This window comes from Centruroides sculpturatus, unplaced genomic scaffold, assembly GCF_000671375.1.
Source record: "Centruroides sculpturatus isolate CEXI.00-Female unplaced genomic scaffold, Cexi_2.0 scaffold1910, whole genome shotgun sequence".
Lineage (NCBI taxonomy): Eukaryota > Metazoa > Arthropoda > Arachnida > Scorpiones > Buthidae > Centruroides > Centruroides sculpturatus.
In genome coordinates this window covers 54,123-74,642 of record NW_019386024.1, presented here as the reverse complement: position 1 = coordinate 74,642, position 20,520 = coordinate 54,123, and the positions used below count along the sequence as shown (strand labels likewise).

Sequence of the window (20,520 nt, the reverse complement as noted above, 5' to 3'; positions counted from 1 at the left end):
CATTTGATTCCAACATCTTATTCTGTAACTTTTTTTAATCAATGAGTGCAGTAGAATTTATTCAATATCATGTATCAAATGACTGACTCTATGAACATATAGATGTGAAAGAACAATGAACAATTAAAAGAGAAATAAAAGTCCTACCATTACAAAAGAAATGATGTCAATTGTAACAAAGAAGTAATAGAATAATAGTTATGAAATAGGCTGAAGAAGAGTCATAGTTCATAAGGTTTTTTTTTAATAAATTTATAAAATATTAATGAACATAATCAAGTTTGCTTTAAAACTTTTATTGTAATAAAATATAAACAATTTTTATACTTACTCTATCAAAAGTTCATTTTGTGTAGTAAGTGCTTCAAATAAAAATTCTAAATTAAAAATATTAAATAATTTTAATTTAAAAATTAAAAAGTGTATACAGTTTATAAAATATTTTAAATTAATTTTTTATTTGGTTTGTTCACTTTTAAGCATAAAAATCTTTAAAGCAAACATTTTTAATTTCAAAAATAATATTAAATGCATTAAAATCATATTCAATATACTGTATATAGTCTTATAATACTGTATATATAGTATATAACATTTATTTAAACAGTTAAATAAAACAAAATAGTTGAAAAATTTGATTTCATTATTTTAGCACTTTTATTTTCGAAACTTATTTTCAAAGTAAACATTTTATATAATTAGTATGTATGTATATATATTATATACATACTAGTGGTTTACTTAGCCCTAATATAATAAGCATTTTCTTTTTCTTTTCTAAAACTAATTCTTCTAAGGTTGATATACCCATACGTTCATAAAGTTGAATGAGTTAAACTGTTAAACGAACTAACGATTCGATCCTAAATACTAATTGCACTCACTGCACAAGCTTGTGTTGTTGACATTTGCAAGTAAACTCTAACTAGTGATAGCAACTTCGGGGTTTTCCTTTTAACCCTTGTTTCAGTTTTTAGGGTAACTCTTAGTTTTAGGGAAAATTTCGGATATGTATTACGACAGAAGGTTGGCAACTCTCACTCTAACGAAATTCACAAAGGAGAGTTTAAATCGCGAAGAAAATGGCGTCCGGCGATATTGATGTTTCTAAATCTGGTCGAATGTATAAATGGTGAAATGATACAAATAACTGCCCACGTTAAGCAATCTGACAAAAATATTTCGGATAAGAATGTATTGTACTAGCAACATTTCAACTTCGATTTTAGAAACAGCCATTTTGTGGTAAATGAATCTGTCACAATATCCGGCGAAAGAAATAGTAACGATGATGTCATTCTGGTCTAACTCGTTCGACTTTACAAACGTATTCTTCGTTACTTCATTGTTTCTCTCCCCGAATTAAAAAAAAAAGTTTTATACTAAAGCACCATGTTCGGTTAAGATACTAATGTTTAAAATAAAGAAAAATGGATTTTCCACAATTTCTTTTGACAAATTTCAAAATACCACTATTCCGAGGCCAATTAGAAAATTTTTAGATGGTCTAAAAATATGTTCGGTTTCCACAAAAACGAAAACACCGCTTTAAAATAGTACAGTAGAAGCCCAGTTCTTCAGGGTAATACATGACTCTCTCCCTCTCCCCCCGCGGGGGGAGAATTTCCAAAAATCCTTTCTTAGTGTACATTCTCATGACGTACTCTGTGCACCAAATTTCAACTTTCAACTCCTAACCGTTTGGGCTCTGAGCTTATTATTATCTTTATTATTATTATCAACCATCTCGATTATATTACATTTTTAAAACTGTTTTATATAATTTGTTTATAGAATATTGTAAACCTTCCGAGGCGAGGCCTACAGGTCCGAAACACACAAAAAGAATGTACAGATGAAAATAAAGATATTTTGTCTTAGTGGTTTTCTATTTGAAAAAAATTGTAAATTTATAAATTCCCACTGTCGTCCGTCCCTCCGTCTTTCCTTAATCTCGAGAACAGAGTTAGATAGATGAAATCTGAGACCATATCTAGAAACCTTGGGGCAAGAGACCCCGATTAACCGATCGATTCCGATGCAAACCAGAATTCACGTTATTTCATTTCAAAAAATATCCTTTGAAAGGAGTTACATAGATGACCTGTATAACTATTGCTAACGGAAAAATATGATGTACAGTAGAGGGGTCAAGCCACTACTAATTTGAGGTGGAAAGCATATATTTTTAATTAAATTAATTAAAATATAATTAAAAATCGCAGCCCAGCATTGTGACAATGTCAAGAAATAATTGCTAGTGTTTTTGACTAAGTTTTCCTTTTTTTTGCTAATTCGAAACTACACCAGTATAATAAGTTCTATTTATAAACAATGTCTACGTGGATAATATATAAACAAAAATATTTGAGGACATACAGACACAAAGAATTAATAACCTATTTAATTCTGAAAAATAAGCAAAGTTTAAAATGCATAAAAAATTTCTAACTTATGAAGTGAATAACAACTAGAAGAAAAATAAAAAAAAAAATTACTTTAAAAATACAAATGTAAGTTTAATAAAGGAAAAAAATATATAAATAATAATCTTATCTAAAATATTAAAAACATACTAACATTTCCTGTAATACCTAAGCTTTACTGTTTTAATTAAACAATAAATGTTGAAAAACTTTAATATATGCTTTAACTAGCTTTGACAAACCAATTACTGATCTCTAGTAGTAAGTTTGACTATAGAAAGTAATAAATGGAATAAATAAATTATATTGAATACTTAAAACTTTTGTATGTAGTAATTGATTCACTTTTTAAATTAAGAGATTTTTTCTGGTATTAGGTCCTTTACCGCTCAGAGAGCACAAAAAGACCAAATTAAAAGATATTAACAACTAGCAGACCCCGCCACGCCTTGTTGTGGCTCAAAATGTATCTATTATAAATGTATAACACTTCCCCTAGGAAAAAATTTTTCGAAAAATTTCTTCTTACTGTACATTCTGTTGACGTACTCTATTAAAACGCAATCAAAAACGCAAAAACCCGCATATAAAATAGTATAATAGAATCCAAGTTTTTCACAGTAAGCCTTAATCCTGTCCCTCTCTCCCCCCAATAGAGTAATTTCGACATGTATTCGACAGCCTATGTCCACCCTGAGGTTCCATTCTAAATATTGGTGAAAGAATTTTTGAAATCGGATGAGTAGTTTTGGAGATACCTGCTGCATACAAACTAACATACAAACATTACCTCTTTATTATATTAGTATAAAGTAATTTGATTAGAAAACGATGAAATTTCTACCTGGTATATTAGCATCCATTAAAATAATAACGCATTCAGAATTTAAAGATCCTTTTATTAAACGACAGATTAACTGTGTAGCAGACACTTGAATTAATGAATCGTGTGATGATAATAGCTTTTTCAAGGCAAAAGCAAGTATTTCTTTTAAATTTCTTTCAAAAAATAATTGCATCATATCTTCCATCCGTACTATTAAGTGAAGTAAAGCTGAAATTATTTATGTGTTATTTAAATATATAATAACGAAATAAAGTTGTATTTTTTAATTAATAATAATGTATTTTATACTATTAACTATTTAATTATTATAATTATTTTATGGTTTGTTAATTTATTAAATAAGATTATTATACAGAATATATTTCGTATTATTTCAGATTTTTTTTTAATTGAACATACTGTATTTTATATAGATGATGAGGATTTTTTAAATTTAAGTAGCAGAAATTAACCTAGTAGTAAAATACTAACATTTTCTGTAACAATAAGAGAATTAACGGGAATTGAGAATTAAATTATTTAACGAGAGCTTTTAAGCATAGGCCTACAGTATTTTAAAATACGTTTGGACGTTATACTCATACAGTATATTGTTTCTATTGTATCGATTTTCCATCATTAGGGTAAAGTGGAGTAATTTGGATCAGCCCATATCTAAAAAAATTGGCAGCTCATTCACTGTCTGTTATATGTTGATCTGTAGCGAAGACATCTTTAGCACTTCAAAAAGAGAACATAAAAGAATTATAAGTATAGTGGAACAAAGTTTTTATGTTTAGTGAATTTTTACTGTAAGAAAATTGTATTATTTATTGTGAGATATATTATTTATTCTGTAAACAATGATGATTGTCACATTACATGAAAGCATAGATTTTTACTAAATAGTTACATCTATGTCAGAGGTTACTACCATAACCACAACCAAAACAATGCTAATTTCCAACATTTCATTTTAGGGCAAGTACGATCACCGATCAACACTGATTGGAATTACATAGGAGGATCTTGCAGCCGAAGAACTTTGTGATCACAATGAATATGTTGATAACAAACCTGCCATGCGCAATACATATGATATTTGTATCCAATGTGGCGAGGAGTGCACAATGATACACGTTCAAATTAGGCTCATGCAGAATGCGCGGGATTCGAATCAACTGAGAATATCTGCGACTTCTGCAATGATATACATTAAGAGTAAAACGAAGTGACTTTTTTGCAATTTTATTAATTTTGATTAATAAAAAAATACTTTCAACTTTCATTTGTTACAAACAGATGATTGGAATTTCCCACATGTCAGGAGAAATCCGATCAAGTGTATTTGACAAAATGGTTAATTTCAGTGTTCTTAGCTGATATTTCGTAAGCATTTACTGTATATATTTATAGCTTTTGCACTTGTAATAAATAAATTTTCCATTCGCTAACATTTCTCCCTTAATTAAGTGATCGAAATTTCCCCACTTTACCCTACTCATTTTTTTTTAATTTTGAACTTATAAATTCAGTTAACTTTTTCTGACTTTTTAATGTTGAATTTTTATTGTTAAACTAACAATAAATCTTTGAAGTAAATTCAAGTGGCACTATTTCTGTAGTAATGTCGGCTTTGCAATACTAATATTTAAATTTATTTATTTAAATGTTAGCATTATATCTGATCATGCAATAATCTTTTAGATTATTCCTATTATTGTTACCCGATCAATCAAGTAATATAACGCTAATAAAACAATTTGAAATTCATTACTGGTTTAAAATTGCTATTCTACTTCTACGGTGTGAAAAATGAATATGATTACAGTATTTTTATGAAAATTTTAAGTCTATCTAGAATGAGAAATACAGATTATGTTATAAAATTATAAAAGAATTAAATCGAGTCGTTTTAATCGAACAAATTCAGAAAGAAGAATATGTCTACTGTTTATTCAAGAAAAAATAAATTTAGAGAAAACAAGTTATTAACTAAGTTTATTTTTAACAAGTTATTCACTAAATATATTCTGTGCGTTTTGTACAAAACTAATAATTATTCTTATTGTATCTCATATGTGATTATGAGATTTTAAACCATGATAATTGTTTTTGTGTAACACGTACAAAACTGTTAATACTACAAAGTTATTAAAAATGAGTTTATATTTTTAGCATTAACTTTTTATAATTAAATAAACTCTTTTTTCAATGATCTTCAGAAACATTTTTCAATGTAGTAAAATGATTAAATTATTTTATATATTAAATTAAACTTTATACGAAATCTTTAATATAATCAATATTATTTAATTTAAATAATAATTATCAAAAGTTTTAAAATATGGTCTATAAATGTATGATTACTACATTAGTAACCTTACCTAAGGACTTCAATTGTAAATCTCTTGTTTGATGATTTTTCAAGTCAGATAAAATTGTATTTATAACCTGTGTATGAATCATTTTTGTTTTATCAATATGACTGCAATTTGATTTGTATATTTCAATAAAGATTGATACAATAACTATTTTCACTTTATTATTTGGATAATTCAGACCCATAAGTAAAAATTGAAGAAATTGTTCTGGAAAAAAAAATTAATTCGTTGTATAAAAAATTTATCAAATATTTTAAACGTTCTAATTGTATTAAAACAAAACTAATTTTTAAAAACTTCAATAAAACTTTAGAAACGCGTTAACATCTACTGTATATGACAATATCAAATATTTTATACCAGAGACATTGATTAATAATGGAAAGTGGGAGTAATAATTTAAAAATGGAAAAAATATATTGAGTTAAATACAAAAAGATCTTTCATTATAACAAGGAAACTAACCACAGCGTAGTGAAAAGGTAAAACTCGTTATATTCATTTATCCGTTAATAATTTAACTTACGTGTGATCCTGTGATGTAAACATTGGTAATTTCGTGATATTTTTTTAAAATTCATCTTCATCTAATAAGTAATGTAAGATGAGATTTAAAATTATGCTCACAAATAGCGTGGGATATATTAAATTTGAAAATTTTATTTGTTTGAGTACACTGTCATTTTATAACTGATAGCAAAACGATCTCTATTGTAAGAAGAAGAAGAAGAAGAATGGAAATTTGAGAAATGTTGTAGGAGACTAGATTTATCTTAACTTTACAAACAAAATATTGATGGCAAGTGAAGTATTCTTTGATATTTCAATAAGCTAAGAACTGGAGATATATTTAAACACGCGGTTATTACAGTAGAGTCCCGAAAACTCGGCCTAATGTGGACCGAAGGGTGGCCGGGTTTGTGAAAATGCTGGGTTATCGAAAATGGGGTTAAAAAACAATAAGTAAGAGTGTTTCCTCAGAAAATACTGTACTGTACTTGTAGGTATTGTTTGCTCGAGAATACAACAGAGAATAAACTGCCCAAATACCCTTAAACAAAAGTACGTACCTGTACTTTATGAAGGCATAGAGCCTTTACTACATAAAAATGAAAGTTAATGAATACACAGTGTACAGTAATTTACCTGATAAGACAGATTTCAGAAAAATGCTTTATGAGGCATAAAGTTGTCTATAATGAAAATTAACTAGGGGGTTTTTTCGTCCTGCCAGAATGTGGCCGAGTTATCCGAACTGCCGGGTTATCGAGTCCTCGGCACTCTACTGTATTTTATTTTATTATACGTTTAAATTTCCTTAGTTACTTGGACAACATTCTTAGCTTTCGCTGTGAAATTCTAGACATGTCGAACACAAGGACGATTTAATAATTAATTATCGTCGATTAGAGAAGTAAAATAATAGACTAATATGTATAACTTACATATAACGTTAATTGAACATATCTTGAGTATCTGTCATACTTTTTAGGTCCAAAATGAAGTACGACAGAATAGCCAATATATTACGAAATTACTACGTGAGATGCCATCAAAATGTCGTCAATGTAAAAAAGAAAAATTTTTTAAAGTTTCGGGGATAGAAAGTGTTCATTATACGAGCAATTATTTATTGTGACATCGTCACAATGCCGGCTGCAATTTTTAATCATATTTTTAATTAATTTAATTTAAAATATATGTTTCCACCTCAAATTAGTAGTGGCTTGCTCCTGTACATTTCCTGTTAGCAATTGAGCCGTCTATCTAACTCCTTTCAGGGAAAAAATTTCGAATTGAAATAACGTGACTTCCAGTTTGCATCGGAAGTTATTACATAAATAATCGAGGCATCCTGTCCCGAAGCTTTCTATATCTGGTCTCGTCTTTCATCTATCTAACTTTGTTCTCGAAATTAAGAACAGACATACAGACAAACAACAGTGGGCATTTATATGTCTACAATTTTTTTTAAATTGCAGCCAAATATATATGCTAAAGGGCCCTCTCACGAAATAGCAATGTGTTATCACGAAATTACCCATGATATCACGAAATAACCACCTGTACGCAACATAAAAAATATACTCCTAGAAAACTAAGATATAAATATATTCATAATGATAAAAAGCCATGCTGTTATCTTGAGAGTATGGTCCCTTTAATAGTATAGTTAACATGTCCATTTACGAATATATATCCGATAATTAAAGAATAATTAATTTTATCACGAATTTACCAATGTTTACCCTACTTAATGCAAAAATACTTTTTGCTATTAACATCGAAGGAGTCATTTTATTAAAAAATATTTAACTTTCATTTGCTTGCCATTTCCTATGCCAATATTTCGCATAAATTACATATATTTATTGTTCATGAGAAATTTTAGTTGAGGAAAATATAAAAAATTAATCCAGTATAAATGTTATGATTATTATAAGTTAGATACATCATTTTCAGATTAATTTTACATTAAATAAACAATTTTCAACAAAAAGCGAATAGATTAAACATTTCTGTAACAAAAATTCACTTACTTTCTTCTAGAATCATTTAGTAACTTATATTATTATTATTTTGGAGTTGTGATATGATAACACATACATTCACACAATAATCATATAATTTGCAGTACTTTTTTACTTGTTAAAAACATAAAATTTCTATATATAAGGTCCCTTTAATCCAAAAAAAAAGTTGTTTGGTAGACGGTCTCACAGCATTTTGAGACCGTCTATCAAAAATTTTTTTTTCGGATTAAAGGGACATTATATATATATAAACTGAATAAACAGCAACCATATTACATTAATAAAAATAAAAATACAAAACAAGCGTTTGTAAACATATCACAACACAAAATAGTCGCTTAATTCATAGTTCAAATTTGGATTAAAATGAATTCTAAAAAGAATGAAAGAAAAATTTTAAATTTATACCGATATAAATATGAAAATTTATATTTATATTATGTTTATTCTTTTAAGAGAAGACGAAACATTAAAATCACAAAATAAATACAAATACAGTTGTCCCTCGATAATCCGACAGGGTGGGATATATTAAATTTGAAAATTTTATTTGTTTGAGTACACTGTCATTTTATAACTGATAGCAAAACGATCTCTATTGTAAGAAGAAGAAGAAGAAGAATGGAAATTTGAGAAATGTTGTAGGAGACTAGATTTATCTTAACTTTACAAACAAAATATTGATGGCAAGTGAAGTATTCTTTGATATTTCAATAAGCTAAGAACTGGAGATATATTTAAACACGCGGTTATTACAGTAGAGTCCCGAAAACTCGGCCTAATGTGGACCGAAGGGTGGCCGGGTTTGTGAAAATGCTGGGTTATCGAAAATGGGGTTAAAAAACAATAAGTAAGAGTGTTTCCTCAGAAAATACTGTACTGTACTTGTAGGTATTGTTTGCTCGAGAATACAACAGAGAATAAACTGCCCAAATACCCTTAAACAAAAGTACGTACCTGTACTTTATGAAGGCATAGAGCCTTTACTACATAAAAATGAAAGTTAATGAATACACAGTGTACAGTAATTTACCTGATAAGACAGATTTCAGAAAAATGCTTTATGAGGCATAAAGTTGTCTATAATGAAAATTAACTAGGGGGTTTTTTCGTCCTGCCAGAATGTGGCCGAGTTATCCGAACTGCCGGGTTATCGAGTCCTCGGCACTCTACTGTATTTTATTTTATTATACGTTTAAATTTCCTTAGTTACTTGGACAACATTCTTAGCTTTCGCTGTGAAATTCTAGACATGTCGAACACAAGGACGATTTAATAATTAATTATCGTCGATTAGAGAAGTAAAATAATAGACTAATATGTATAACTTACATATAACGTTAATTGAACATATCTTGAGTATCTGTCATACTTTTTAGGTCCAAAATGAAGTACGACAGAATAGCCAATATATTACGAAATTACTACGTGAGATGCCATCAAAATGTCGTCAATGTAAAAAAGAAAAATTTTTTAAAGTTTCGGGGATAGANTCTAAAATAGCGCAGTAGAAGCCGTTCTTCCGGTTAAGACTTAATGCTCTCCCTCTCCCCCCCGCGTTGGAATTTCGAAAAATCCTTTCTTAGTGTGCGTTTCCATGACGTACCCTAACTGTGTACCAAATTTCACCTCTTTAGGTTAAGCGGTTTGCTCTGGGCGATGATGAATCAGTGAATGAATGAATGAGTCAGTCAGGACAAGCAATTTTATATATTTAGATAAAGCAAACTAAATAGTTTGTTTTATTTACTATAAAAACATTTATTATATCTTAGTTTCAAGATTCAGTTCAGTTTTAAAGGGATTCGAAAAGTATAAAGATATTTTTCGCTATAATAGAACGAGCAAAAATCATTACGACATAGTCACAATGCTGGGCTGCAATTTTAGTTTTCTCTCTCGATCTTAGTAGGGTCTTGCCCCTGTACATCATACTATTCCTGCTAGCAATAGAGTCATGTCGGTCATCTAACTCCGTTCTGGAAAAAATTTTTGAATGGAAATAACGAGATTACCGGTCCAGACCCGAAGTTCGTATATCGGCGCTAAACTTTCTATATCTAGTCTCAACTTTCATTTAGTTCATTTCACGAGATTAAGGAAGGACAGAGAACGGACTCGAATGGAAATTTACAGGTCTGCAATTTGAAGATTGAAGTCTAATAATTCAAAGTTAATTAACTGATGACTGATACTGTTTTAATAAAAATATTTTTGCTGGCATAATGGAAGGTGGATTAATGTGTTTATTTTGTTCAAATGTTTTAAATTTATTCTGTACATATTTGACATTGCATTCTACAGGATGTCCCAAAAATTACTATGCAGTAATGTCATTTTTTTTCAGATATTTTCAAATTAAATATTTTTTTCGTATAAATTATTGACTTTAAATGCAACATGTTACATCATCGACATTTTAAAAAATAAACTCGTCCAAACGTTTTACATTTTTAATCTCGTGTTTTGTAGAAATTTCGAGTCTCCGTAAAATTTAAAACAATATTGCACTATTAAAATTATAGGAATGAAGAAATTCATCTGGAGTAGACTGTAGACAGAGCCGTGGAGACATTAAGAGAGAGCTCCTTTAACCTTTAGTTTGTTGAACAAATCAAATAATAGAATGTTTATTAATAAACGGTCTTACAGATTTTATTTTTATTAGTAAAAATAACATTAATTTTATACTGTTTAGAATCACAATATGCTCCTTACGTTTTCTCCGGGCCGGGGGCAATTCCCAGCTTTTCCCTTTTACTCCCTGACTGTAGATTACGTTATAGGAATTTCTTATAAAGTGGCTACTTGATTTTATTACTTTAATTTGCCATTTTCTTCGTTTTACCTCCCTTTCACCCTGTCCAAAATGCATTTCTTCTGACCTATTAGGTCTCTCATTAATCACTATACACTGATGAGTGACCTGATAGGTTCTAAATGCATTTCGCAATAAATATATCGTTGGTGCACAAGAATAGTGACACAACTCAAAAAAATAGATCTTCCAGAACGGCCATTTAAAAGTTTCTTGTTTCCTGCAAGGCTTTGTCATGATCTTGGATTTTTAAAATTTTCAAATCTTTTTTGGAAATAAATATTAGTGTTCGTTCTTCCACATAAAAATATGGGGAGTTTGCTATACATTTCTACAATAAACTCGAAATTGGAAATTTTTGAGTTGTGTCTCTATTCTTGTGCACCAACGATATAGGAAATGAAAAAAGTGTCTCAATTTCTTTCTGTTCCATGACCGTCCAGTGTGATAAGTCGGCCTGCACAAAAAGTGCACTAGCACGAAACATAAGTAAGTCAACGAACAAAAAGAGATTTGGGTAAATAAATTTAATCTGATTTTATGGCTATCAATATGCTGGAGCTACTTCACATTAATAAAGATCAATATTTACAAACGTTTACTAAAATAATAAAACAAAATAACTATATTAGTATTATTTTATAATACAGGGTGTGTCAGTTATACGTTTCAGAACTTCTAAGAGGGGTAGAGTGCATCCCGACGACTCGGAATCATATAGCAATGCAGGGTCGGAAATGCTTTCCTGAAGCAGTGATGTACACAGAAACATCTTAAAGAAGAAGACCGTAAGTGAATATTCGTTTTAATAATAAATGCACAAAAACAAAAGAAACATGGGTCAAAGAAAGTGTCCGAAATTTCTTCCACTAACTGAAATGCAGACCTCACATCTACCTACCGGCGCATGGAATTCTGAACATTCTGAAATAATCTAGGCTCATCTCGAATTTCCCAGCAGCTACTGAGATTCTTGCAACCAGCTCCTCAGCATTGTCAACGGAGGTGTTATAAACCAGTGTTTTCATATTCCCCCAAAAATAAAAATCAAGACACAATAGGTCTAGTGACCGAGTAGCCAACGCACGGGACCACCACGTCCGATCCACTGTTGGCCAAATGTGATGTCTACAACGCCATCTACCGCGTCAGGAAAGCATTTCCGACCCCACATTGCTATATGATTCCGAGTCGTCGAGATGCATCCTACCCCTCTTAGAAGTTCTGAAATATTTAACTGAGACACCCTGTATATTCTTCATTAAGTTAAAAATGTTCATTAAAATCTGTTCCAAATCTGTTTTGCAATATACAGCCTAAATAAAACTATGCAATTTTTTATGATCTGATATTATCTAGTTTATATCAATGATATCCAACTTAGGTATAGATGAAGTTTATTGAGAAAGTAGAATTACTTTTTGTTTATATAATATATACGTGTATGGAGATAAAAAATATTAGGCCTATACAATCTTATCTATGAGTACGTTGGATTTCAATATACGGTATATATTTTATATATACACAAAGACACACAGACACACACAATTATTTGTATACGTACTGTACTTTTCATCTTTAGTTAATAAACATTTTAATAAAAAATTAAATATATGTTATACACAGTATATAACATATTTTTAATAAAATATTTATTGAAGAATAATTTAAAAAAAAAACATAGTGGATATTATTTGTTATTTAATTCTTAATATTAATATATTAAATATTTTAAAAGCTTAATTTTTAATACATTTTATTCTAGGTTCTATAATAATTGAATGTAAATATATCTGAAATGAAGATATACTGCATTTTAAAACAAAACTATATTTTACTTTCACTATTTTAACATTTTTCATTTATGTTAATATATGAATTAGTATTTATTATGGATTAACATCTGCAAGTTAAAATTCCATGAGCTATCAATAGGACAGTAATACTATATATGAACTATCAGAATTTCAGTTTTATATGTATAAACCTTGTAGCGAACTTATCTTTGCATAGTTTTTTGCACAAAATCTATTCCATAAATACAGATATTTTAATATACATATCAAAAGTATTTATCGAATGGCTAATTTCTATAAAATGTCAAAGTTGATTTCTTGCGTGAAAAATAATAAAAATTAATAACGCTGTTAGATACAAAATATGAATAAGTGCAATATACTGTTAGATACAGTAGACTATACGAAAAGATTATAATGATAATCTTATAGTTATAATCTTTCCGTATAATAGTAAAAATAATTATAAATAATTCTGTATCTAACAGAAAAACAACCGAAATTTTTTGATAAGCCAAGTATAAAAATACACTTATACTTATAAGAAATAATATATAATAAATATACAAGGTATAATAAAATAAATAATTTTCTTGGTACTGATTAACATCTAAATAATACATTTCGTTTTTAGTAATTGAGGAAAATTTATTGTATACTAAATCTTAACTAATCATCTTTATGTTAAAATGTGTATCTGATTAATTAATCCTGGCTTTTGCATCTTTATGCAAGTAACTTTAAATTGTTTACTGAGAAACAAATTTTTCAATTAAAAAATTGATTAATTTAACCTACTTTTCATGGCGCATGGTTATTTTATAATAATATGAAAAAGTAACGTGACTAAATAAAGATAAGAAATCGCACGTTTGTTTCGTTCTTTTTTCCTATGCAATCCAATGTTTTGTCACTAAAGAGCCGTCAAACTATACCCGAATATGAGCGCCTCTAGTGGAAGATTTAGAGATAGAATATCATGCCCTAAAACAACTAAGAATAGGCATTTACTATATTAGCTAATCATCATAAAATCAAAAGACAGAATACACTATTAAGTAGGATTAATAGTATGAGATTTACCAATATAGATGTTTTAGTAACATCATGTTATTAGTCAAATTAGAAGTTGGTCTTGTTGTAATTCATTCGTTCAATGATATCAATATTACAATATTGATTACTTAACGCTAAAATAATTAAAACATACTTTGTTCGTTTTATTTTTTTATATCTTAATTCATAAAATTAATTCGAAAAATATGAATTCTAACAACTGTTTTGAATCAGCCACATTAGTAATGAATCGTTGGAGTTGATAGTCAATGATGTCACATTTGTAACTTCAACACAAAACTTTCTAGTAAATTATGGTTTATCTATCTTATGGTTTTTATGCTTTAACCTTCATACCCTGTAGGGTTATAGAGAGAAAATGTCTTCTCTATTTTTCTAGTATGTCCTTCAGAAAATATGTGCCTGTGTATCTGTATTCAGCTAAACATTTATGTAACTTCATCGAACTGAAAATATAAATGTTTAAATAGAATTAAAACGTATAATTTATCTTTTGTCTGTTAATTATTATAGTTGGAATTTTGTAAAAGAAAACGTTTATTTTTTATTTATCTTAAAGATTTACTATTATTATTTGAAAAATAACATCACTGAATTATTAAATTAAATTTTTTTACAAAATATTAGTATTTTATAATAATTTAAAATAAAATATTGATTTTATGTCATAATTAAAAAATAATTATTTTTATAGCAAAATTTAATTGTATTTAATTTGTATTTATTATTTCAATTTTATTACATACAAATGAGGAATTTATAAGATTAGAAAATAAAAAAAATAATAAAGTATTAAAATAAATTTTAATGTTTTATTTTTGCTTGGTTATTTTATAAATAAAATTAAAAAGTATAGTGGCAATAATTTTTAAAAAGTTTGGTAACATATTAGTTTTGTTTTTAAAAAGGTCGTTATTAGTTAAAAAAAAAANTTTAAGTATAACTTTAGTGATCATATTTGGAAGTGATGACCAGATGAGCAAGATGACGAAGATGTCGGCTTACGACTCCAGGGACCTGGGTTTTAATCTGCTTCGGATGTCTCAAATTTTTTGGGAATGTTTTATCTTGGGTATGTTTTACCACCAAGTTTTCTCCATCATAGGTGTGGCCAAACCCATAGTGGCTTGGAAGTAAAGTCTTCTTAATGCCCACAGGATGGAAAGAGTGAAAATCTTCAAAGAAATCAAACATGGAAGAAAATTTCAATCATAATTTTTTTTTATAGGGTTTAGAATGGCGTAATATTTAAATTGTTTCAATAATTAAGAATGAAATTTTTCTAATAAGAGAAAAATTTGAACAGTTATAATTTTCTATATGTTTTATAATTGCTTATTTTTAGTATATTAAGATTTTGATTTGATTTTAAGAACTAATAAATAAGTTAATGAGATGAAGAAATTGTATTTTTGGAAAAATTTACATTTTTAGATTTTTTAAACATCTTATCTATTTATCTCTTGTTTCAATTTACAGGCATCACTAGACTTTTGCACATAATTGGTTCCTGAAAGTGTGTGCGAATGTTGAATGTTTGAAAGTAGAGGAATGTAAAAAAAAATATGCACCAAAAATTGTTTTAAAGTATTCATTTATCAATATGTAACAAACTGCACCAATTATTATTTATTAGTTATAGATATTCATTTTTCAGTTATTTAAATCCAAAATTAGAAATTATTTAAGTTTAATACAAAATTCTCTTTATGATTTGTGTACAATTTTTACGCAAAGAATTAATATGATTTCGAATTTCTTTTCAAATTAATTTATAAATATTAGGCTATAATTAGTTATTATTAAAAATTAATTTTAAAATATTATTTTATTGTAGTTTACTGCAGTACTATAGAATGGTGTGATATTGAAGTTGTTTCGTTTGTATGTGTTTGTTAATAGTTATAAACCTACAATGGGTTTGAAGAAGCTTTCCATTTATAACCCAACCTCTCGTTCCAGTCAGGGTTGGTTAGCATTGTAGTACAATATGTCGACACAGTGCCACAAATGGTGACGTATCGAATACCACATAATATCATTAGGACAGAAGATAAAATATAGTGATTTCAATAACTATTTTCAGTTATTTGTAAAGAAATAGCAATGCTGTCTTTTGAAAAAATATTACGGATAATTAATGCTTTAACTAAAATATTATTCTAATAGTCAACTAAAAATTTACTCTCTAGAAAATTATATTTTATTATATTTTTAATTATCCATTATTTTCTTCATTTAAATACTAAAAACTTGCAATAGATAATTTTAAAATATAATGAAAATATAATATATTATTAATATCTGCAAATACAGTGAAATTATTTTTATTAAACGATTACTTTCTCAAAAAGTAATTTGAATAGTTACGAAAGCTTTTATATTATAACCAATGAGATACTTTTTCTTTTATTCAATTCATATCTTAAGTTTTTTGAAAATGTATGCAAAATTTGACTCTTATCTTAGATGTATATTTCAAACAAAAATTTCATGTGTCATTCGGTTAGTGTCAGCGACCGAGCAATTGAAAATGATCCAAATTGATACAAGCTTGTCCAAAACTAAAGACAGAATCTTCGTTTACATATGATTATTAATTAAAATGATTTGTTAAAATGAATATACATAATTATTTTGATAGTTACTTACAACATAAATTTTATTAAACGTTATAGTCATTTTCTAATTGTTTTATTTAATAAACCGAATTATATGAATTCATTTATATTTTTATCTATTTATTTACATTTCAAATTTTTTTAAATTATTAAGATCTATCATCTAATATATTTTTCTTATGTTTCAAACAAACCAGCATATTAAATAATATTTTTAAAATGTTTAATATAATTTATAATACAAAAACACTTATTATGAAATTTGTCTAGAACATTAATTTTAATCTCACCTCGATTAACAATAAATGTTACAATATCGTTACTGCGAATGCAAAGATTCCCAAGAAGATGCAATTTTATTAAACAGTGTTCGTAATTACATTCTTTTTCGATCTGCAAAATAGAAAAACATGAAAATAATTGCATTTTTACGTCTCATATATAAATATATATTAAGGAACATTTAAAATAAATATTTTATTTTGTTTTAAGTAAACATTCAAGGTTATATGCCTCTTTTCGAAATGGACAATTTCAGGGACGGGAAGTCTCCTCTTTGTCTTGGCAAATTTTCAATTCCAAGGACAGAACAAAACGGCTTAGTTTTTCGTGTTTTATACTCTTGTTAAATTTGCTAATCATTTATATCTAACCATATTATTTCATAAATCTAGTTTAATTTTTCTTTCTCCTCGAAAATATATAATACATAATTTATTTTAATTTTTTATATGCGTATATGAAAACTGATTGATGAAGAGAAAGGCCATCATGTGGCGTATTTGATACGCTATATTTGTCTTCCAAACGAAAATGGCATCACCCTTTGGCATCATGTTCCGTTTCTTAATGAGGAACTAACAAATATCGACAATTCCGTAGCATTACTTGTTTTCTACATTAAATAAATGGTAATATTATCAAAATTATAATTATTATAACTTCGATTTAAAATAAAATTTTCTTAATTAACACTAACAATTTATTTTTTTCTTTGTGAATAAGTTTGGAGCTTCCGTATCTTGGCGCCTCTATGCGATCGCTTAGGTTCGACTAATGGTAAATCCGGCACTGTCCAAATAATTGAATTTTTGCTTAAAATAGTCTTTTTTTCAATCCGAACATCCCGTTATGTACTTTACGTATGTACATAATTATGTGTAAGTAAAATATTAAATGTGAAAATGTACCTACTAATGAATAAATAATAAAGCGAGGGAAAACGACGCACATTTTGGAAAATCGTTCTGTATCAATAATATACGCATTGAAGAATAGATTATGGTGCGACATTATATAATTGTTAATCTTTTTAGGAAAATTGTTATTTTTAAAATCATGATGATAGAAAATTAACTATAACAAATATATCTTGGGTACTGTACTTCTTTTCCATCTCTCCCACTAGGGTTGATAAGAAGACGCATTATAGATACAGTAGTTGCCTTATGGAGAAATAAATACGAATAACAAGTTAGAAACGTATACGATATGTTAAAAGAGATATTTTTTCACTTTTATGTTTTTATGAGTGTGGTAGATATTGCACCGAAATAGACAATAATAAGTCAGCAGAAAATGAACACATTTTTATTCTTAATTTAAACAAAATATATTTAATATTTGTACATGTAACATAATGAGTCCTATAAACTATAAGTATAAAATTACACTACTAGAATAGTATTGGACTATTACAGTACACTCCAATGTTAGTAGTATGTACTCTCCTCATATTAAAATATATATGAAAATAGCGTCATCTCTTCTCCCTTCTAACTAAGTCATCTCTTCCGAATAGAGAAGAGACGATGCACCTTGACTTTTCGGTGCAAAACATGGTGGAACAATACAACTTGGCTATGATCTTAACTTCCGCTCATCAATAATTTTATTATTATTATTTTATAAATATACTTATCAAAAATATTGCGCTAGTTGCATAAAAATTCAGACACTTAACGTTAGCTATCAAAATAACTCCTTTCCAAAATGCACAAAACTGCAAATTTCGAAAACAATTTAACTACATGATTGTTCTTTTTTTTACTATTCATTATCTACTAAGACAAGTGGTGCTAGCTGCTTCAAAACTTGGAAAAAGAAGCCCTCGTCTATCTCCTATCCTTGTCATCTTCCTTCGCTTTCCCCTACTTTATTTTCTACATTTAGAAAAAAAAAATTAATTTTCATGCATATACAGTACGTATGCCTGTTTATTTTTAACAAAATCGGAGGGAAATCCGAATAATTGGAGTTATATTTTATTTTGTTCGAATTAGTCGGATTGCAGACACTCGTATTTTATTTAAGGAAAACAGATATAGTCACACGGTTTGCCCTAATTAGTGAACAAACTCAAAAACATGTCTCATTTTTAGTAAATCTGATATATACAGTACACCATGCGTTACTTTCACAATATCGAGATGATATTCAATCTATCTCCGGATGTTACATAATGTCTTGAGTGACAGTCCGATTGCGTTTATTATAAAACCTTTTAATGTTTCAATATCTGTTACGGGTCTTTAATAACCAAGCCTTTCACATAATCGGTGAATAATACTTTCAAAAGAGGTCGGTATGTAACCTAAATTGATCCTATCTCGCCTTTTCATCGGTTAGGAAAAACTTCATTCAAAAGTTTTAACTGCAGTAACAATAGTGTCCTGAGATTTTCTAATGCAGGAAAAACTTTTTAAGTTTTGCTGACGATTACTGAAAATCACGGGTTGATCTGTTTCCTTAAACACAAAATACTTTTCGTAAACTTTCAGTTCTTTTTCGGACTCCCTGTAAATCAATTTTTTCATCGATAAAATTCCCTATTTCGTCAATTATAAATTACTTTTATGCCAGCTATTTTTTAAAATCATTAATATTACTATTTTTTAACTAATTTGATTAATCGAAACATTTTATTATAATTATTATTTTATTTGTTAATTAAAAGTAATGCCTAAGAAAATACTCAAGTGAACTATAGCTTATTATAATGTTTCCATAAGGTGTTAGTTACATAAAAAGAAACATACAGATAGAATTATCTCTGCATTTTCACACTTGAAAACCTCTTAAACTAAATCGCTAGTTATGTTGGAGATAATTTCATATATTTTTTCTCCATTAAATAATTTGAAGATGCAAATAAAACAAAATGTGAGAAAGATATTTCCACAATTTTTTGAAAAAATATTTATATAAAATTAATATACTATGCCTTAATCATTATCACTACATAATCTTATTTTATCTTAAAAACGTTAATATACTGTACTTTTTATCTCGATATCTTTACGTATAATATATTATAGGATATATAGGGGAAGGTGGTAAAAGATGGGGCTATGGGGTAAGACGGAGACGTTTGTTTATTCGTGGTTAACGCGCTAATAACAGCCAAATAACAGCTAGATGAAAATCTAGCTGTTATTTAGGAAACTAAATGTCAAGCTCAAAAGGGATCGCGGGACGAGAGAACGTCCGAATCGCTCTCTTTGTTTGGAAGTAAGACAGTTTTCCTGTTTCGGCAATACTTCATCTAATTTTACGCCCGCTACAAAGTTTCTACAAAGTAAGCATCATTGCGAACTTTTACATTACCTTTTAGACGAAGATATTACGGTATTCGAAATAACCTTTAAAACTGAAATTGTTTAGTTTTGAAATAAAGTTGACCCGTGTTTGCAGTCAGTATGAAAAGTGCACGTTGGGGCAAGATGGGGTACCCCATCCTGCCCAAGGTTGGCCATGGATTCTGCTGCTAGCTAGAGGCACTGTAATATAGTGCAGCGAACTAGTTTTAAATTCGTTGTCATTGATAATTCTATATCATTTTTTCGAATATATAAAATAATAAGTTTAAAAATAATCTTTTTATAGAAAATGAAATATTCCACTTTTAAATCATATCTAACTGTAATAAATTTATACAGTATATACTGTATTACTTTATTATTTGTTTTTACGTTTTATTTTATTTATGAAAACATTTTTTTAATTTAAATACTATCTTAACAAGAAATAAAATGT

General features: G+C 28.0%; 1 protein-coding gene across 1 annotated transcript in view; it reads right to left on the bottom strand.

Annotated features, from left to right (window-relative positions):
- LOC111613176 (meiosis inhibitor protein 1-like) overlaps window positions 1-20,520 on the bottom strand; it is a gene marked incomplete at its 3' end in the record, with an annotated part of 60,520 nt that overhangs the window by 26,977 nt on the left and 13,023 nt on the right. The window contains exons 5-8 of the mRNA XM_023354524.1: window positions 16,776-16,878; window positions 5,640-5,843; window positions 3,271-3,480; window positions 332-377 (exon numbers count right to left, since the gene is read on the bottom strand). Coding sequence (XP_023210292.1) covers window positions 332-377; window positions 3,271-3,480; window positions 5,640-5,843; window positions 16,776-16,878 — 563 coding nt within the window. The remainder of the gene's footprint in view (window positions 1-331; window positions 378-3,270; window positions 3,481-5,639; window positions 5,844-16,775; window positions 16,879-20,520) is intronic.